Source organism: Stylophora pistillata, chromosome 8 (assembly GCF_964205215.1).
Source record: "Stylophora pistillata chromosome 8, jaStyPist1.2, whole genome shotgun sequence".
Classification (NCBI taxonomy): Eukaryota; Metazoa; Cnidaria; class Anthozoa; order Scleractinia; family Pocilloporidae; genus Stylophora; species Stylophora pistillata.
The window spans coordinates 22,973,393-22,978,773 of NC_142526.1; the positions used below are offsets into that span (position 1 = coordinate 22,973,393).

At 39.0% G+C, this 5,381-nt stretch overlaps 1 protein-coding gene across 1 annotated transcript in view; it reads left to right on the plus strand.

Annotated features, from left to right (window-relative positions):
- The first annotated feature begins 4,334 nt into the window (after nt 1-4,334).
- Nucleotides 4,335-5,381, plus strand: part of LOC111325245 (uncharacterized) — a 1,171-nt gene continuing 124 nt past the window's right edge. Inside the window, exons 1-2 of the mRNA XM_022929016.2 lie at nt 4,335-4,525; nt 4,887-5,381. The exon at nt 4,887-5,381 is cut by the window's right edge and continues 124 nt beyond it. Coding sequence (XP_022784751.2) covers nt 4,335-4,525; nt 4,887-5,381 — 686 coding nt within the window. The remainder of the gene's footprint in view (nt 4,526-4,886) is intronic.

Below are 5,381 nucleotides of genomic sequence, written 5' to 3' on the forward strand. Positions count from 1 at the left end.
TGATGTAACATACACCGCATATAATGAAAGAAGTTGACAAGACAGTGTTGGCGATCCATAAGCATGCTCTGAAGGTCATAAAGTACTTGTGAAGCAAAAAATATCTTGCAAAACAAAAATTATCATATTTTTGTTTTGGAAGATATTTGAAGCAATAGATATCTCATTAGTTCGTTTTATTCATCCACCTGCATTTGTTCCTTTCACCATTATTACCTGTTTCTCTGGAGATTGGTAGCAAACCACCTATAGAGTAGCATGTGAATGAAATAACTCGAGCTTCTGGCATGAAAATCATGCATTGTCTTAGCTGTGGGAAAGACAGTATTTGGTTTTACCGGAGCGGATGTAACCAGTATGATCCAAATTGTAGTAAGTACTTGCAAACCAAAAAAGAAACTTGCAAAACAAAAAATATATTTTTATATGGAGTCCACCAAAAGGGGCCCATGGACCCGGGGTCCAGGTTTTGTACTCTCCATGGCCTAATAGCATTGCATGACACAGGGAAAATATTTGAACTTCCAGCAAAATAAGTACAGGGGTAAACTGGCTGGAAGAGTACTGCTTAAAGACACCTTAAAAAAAAATATAGCCTTTCAAGGGATATTTTCATCCTGCTACAAAAGCTTAACTAAAGTGATATGTGTTAAAATTTGCATTATGAACTTCTGCGTCACCGGTAAGCCACTTTGGAAGCTCTAGCTCCCTCATTTCTTTGCTAGCCACATTTAAATGTTTTCCTCAAAAGCGACGGCCTCTTCCTCGGTTGCACGTGGCTCTACTTCTTCATCGCACAGAGCGCAATATATCCAATATTTCTCCTCAACACTATAACAATCATTCATGGTCCCCTGATCGAAAGAAACAGAACCATTACTATCATTTAAAATAAAGAAAAGCGACGATTTTCAAGCAAGAACGCCACTGAATTTAGTATTTGCTTTGACTGAGCTTTGATGAAAGGAATATGATTTCACAATGGGGAAAGATGCTGAAAATTATTGTTGGCTCACTAGTTGTTGTCAAAAGTAGAGGGTTTTAAGAATGTTTTAGATTTGCTTACCTTTCCGTTACAGTTGGTTTTTATTAGCATAACAAACATTTTGAAATAGTTTCTAAGTGACGTAATAGCTTATAGGACTGAGAACAAGAAGTTCTTGGGATTGAAAAAGACGTGCAAGGGAGTGATGAACAAATAATATTTGTAGTAAGCTTTTTGTGATGTTGAGATTGTAATGTATATAGCATGGGCCACCTAGGCCATTAGGACTGCAAGGTCTTCTGGATGGACATGGAATAAAAAATTAGCCATTTGGCCTGGCGAATCAAATCGGTGCTGTTTACTGTGGTTTCGGGTTGAATATACTGCATTTTTTTGGCGATGAGGATGATGAAATGTCTACCTATGGTAAAATAGAGGAATTTGACCGAGATTCTGATACCTGGGAGCTGTTTATCACTATGAACTATAGTTTTATGAAAATTCCATGAATTTCATGGCCCATGAATACCGCAAAATGAAAATTCATGAGGTTATTTTAAGCCCTGAATTTTGCATGAATTAGGGACATTTTTTTCATGACCCATGAATTTCTTTTGAATCTACTTTCATGACCCATTAAAGTCCCCTGAAAGTCACCAGAATGAATTCCATGACCCATGAATTTCTTCAAAAGTCTACTTTCATGAACCATGAATTTCTTTAAAAGCCTACTTTCATGATCAATGAATTTCTTTAAAGTCTACTTTCATGACCCATTAGTTTCCTCAGAAAGTTACTAGAGTTAATTTCATGCCCCATGAATGGCAATCAAATAACTCCAAGAAATTCTCAATACCTTGAATGTACAGGTTTTTAAGACAAAGAGTAATTTTAGACGCTTAAAACTTTGGTTCACTGAAAGGTATGCTATACAAAATGTACCAAGAGATATACATACATATGTCGGTGGGTAGGTAGATAAGTTTATTTCACACATTTTCACAGAAAATCTGAATTACAATGTGGTTACAATTATTTAACAAATATATAAAATTACATGCGTGGAGAGGGACTGGGCTACAATGGGTTTAGAAATACAAGATAATTAATTAAATAATTAAGAATTAACATTTAACTATGTGGGTATGCAAATATATATAAAAAGAAACTATTATTTGTTGAAGGCTAAAATAGTCCTTGGGAAAAAGCTGTGGGGCAGTCTTTTGGTCCTACATTTAGTCACTGAAAAATTGCTAGTGTTCCTCAATTGATACTGATGCATTTGCTTTCTTTCTTTCGGGAGATGTTTAAAAAGTGGCCCTCCTCTTGAGATATTCTCAAGAGTTTTAACACAAAGTTCACTACGTCTTTCAACTAATGTTCTTAAATTAAGGAATTGCAGAGCTTCTGGGTAAGATAAAGTAGTTTAAGAGCACGCTTCTGTATTCGTTCTAGCTCTTGTGAAAGGTAGGAGGGGAGGGCGTGGTGCCTTACTACACAGCAATATTCAAGAACAGAACGTATCAGTGAGATATAGATAGTGGTTAAATCATTCATCTCCACACCCCCTCGACGGAGTACTCTGAGTATGTGTAGGCGTTTAGAAGCCTTGGTGACAGTAGCTTCAATGTGATTGTTCCATTTTAAGTTATTCTGAATCACCAGGCCAAGTACTTTGTGTGAAGTTACAAGCTCTAATTGTTGGTCGCCGATCTTCAAATGAGGGAGTTCTGTGGGTTCCTTGAGAAAGCATATCCGCATTTCTTTACACTTTTTAGCGTTGAGTTTCATCCAGTTACGGGAGCTCTAAGAGGCGACAGTAGCGAGACTTGTTTGGATGGTTGAGGTGCTGTTCCTTACGAGCCCCTCACACAACGATACATCATCAACAAACTTCCAAGTGCAGGATTCAGGATCAGAGATGTTCAAGTTATTTATCATCACCAGGAACAATATTGGACCGAGGTTTGTTCCCTGGGGGACGCCAGCTGTAGTTGGAAGCCAGTCAGAGATGGAGCCAGGTAACTTAACGCGTTGTCAACGGTTAGTCAGGAAGCTTATTATCCACGGTATTAAAAATATGCGAACTCCTAAGCTCAGAAGCTTCTCTATCAGTATGTTGTACCCGATATGATCGAAAGCCTTAGAGAAATCTAGAAAGCAAAGGCGGAGGTGTCGCCCAGGTGAGTTGAGGTACGTAAGCCAGGTGTGAAGCCAGTACGTAAGCCAGGTATTATTCAACCTAAGTTTTAGCAAATCTTAACATTAATAGGCATTTTTTCATAAAGTAGCAGTCAATTATGTGAACTGCAGATTGTTAATCATAGATTTTGCTTTCTAACCTCAAAGGCCTCTTAGATTCCATAATCAAGAGAGTTTTATTATGATGCAAAATGTCTTATGTCCACAGATGTGCCAAAATCATAAAACATAAACAAAATCCTAACCATGGGAACACTCACAGTCTTAAAATAACAGAGGAGAATTTGCTACCTTTCTATAATATCAAGAAATGGATAGATATTCTAGTCTTCTTGGATAAGGATGAACAAACCGTAGGCCCCGTCTCCTGCAGGGTTAGGGGTAGGAGACGTTAATTTCCCATGCAGAAGATTACCAGTGTAACGCTTCGGAATATGTGCACCATTTGTAGCCGAGAATTCCAACTCACCATAGTCGCTTTCTTCTCTTCTACAAATGTTTCTTCATTATGAGATGCACTTGACTTTATTAATAATAAAATAGATTGTTATTGAGCACATTTCTGACCCCAATACACTTTACATTATGAAAGCCTATTACATGACAAAATTTGCATATTGTTATGACAACCGAGTTCATCCGCCATATTGGTGTTCCATAACAAAGTGCGTGTTACTCGTACTAGCCAGCAGCTGGGACATTCTGTACTACATTCTAGCATTCTTAGCGAAGAAATTTAATTTTTGTCATCATGGTCCTTTGCCTCATTGTTGGATGTGGCAATAAAACGGGCAAGATATGGCCCACCACTGAAAAAAAAGTTCTTTTCGTGTTCCGCGTGTTGTTGTCAACCAAGGAGCTTACAAGGAAGAGTTGACTGTGGAGCGAAGAAGGTGGATTTCTGCCATCAGCTGAGAGGATGTTACTGACTCTATTTAAGAAAATGACTGGGCTTCTTGGAAGCATTTCAAGTTAGGAGAACCTGCCAAAGATTGGGACTGTTTTAACGTGGATTGCAGCCCTACTTTGTGCCTTGGGCATTCTAAACAACAATTGAAAGACTGAGGCAGCAGAAGCTCGGTCTCGAAGAGCTGCCGAAAGACGACAACGTCAATCTGAGTTTCTTGAAACAACGATAACAGAGAAAATGGTCAAAATTGACGAGCCGGGGGAGATTATTGAAGAAATACCTTTTTCCGAGGAGCTTGTGCTGGGTGAAAACCTCCAACAAGATGGAGCAACAGATGCTGGGCAAGCCAACAGTGAAATAGATGATGAAAGAGAAGCATCCCTTGATCGTGAGCAAACAACGGTGGACGCTGGAACTCAGAATTTAATGTAAAAACCCAAACTCATGCAGCAACACAAACTGATGAATTTGAATACTTATGGAAGGAGACAGTCGTCCAGCCTTTTACAGAAGAGTACTGTGTAAACAATGAAGATAGGGTGTGGTTTTACACTGGTTTGTCTGGTTTTGATGTTCTTGACACCACTTTTCGTTTTGTTAGCCCGCTTGTAAGTCCAAGAGCAAAACACTGACACTATTTCAAGAGTTTGTTATGGTTTTAATCAAACTAAGACTGAATAATCCACTACAGGACCTCGCCTTTTGGTTTGGGGTCTCTCTTTCAACTGTTTCAAGAAAATTTACAACATGGATGACTGTTTTGGATGTAAGGTTATCTCCCCTCATTAGGTGGCCAGAAAGAGATGAGTTGTGGCGTACAATGCCAATGTGTTTCCAGTTTTCTTTCGGGAAGAAAACAACAATCATGATAGACTGTTTTGAAATTTGTATAGAATGCCCTTCCAATCTGCTTGCGAGAGCACAGATGTTTTCGAGTTATAAGCATCACAATACAGTGAAAGTACTTATTGGAATCACACCTCAAGGATCAGTATGTTTTACTTCAAAAGCATGGGGAGGACGGACTTCTGATAAATACCTAACAGAGAGCTGTGGTTTTCTTAACAACCTCAAGCCCGGTGACCTCGTGTTGGCTGACAGAGGGTTCACAATTAGTGAAAGTGTTGCTTTCTGCCAAGCACAGTTAGGTACTCCGGCCTTCACAAAAGGGAAGAACCAACTAGACCCATTCGATGTAGAAAGGACACGGGGAATTGCCAAGGTGCGAATACATGTGGAGCGTGTCATAGGAGTTTTGAGGCAAAAATATACTATTTTGCAGTC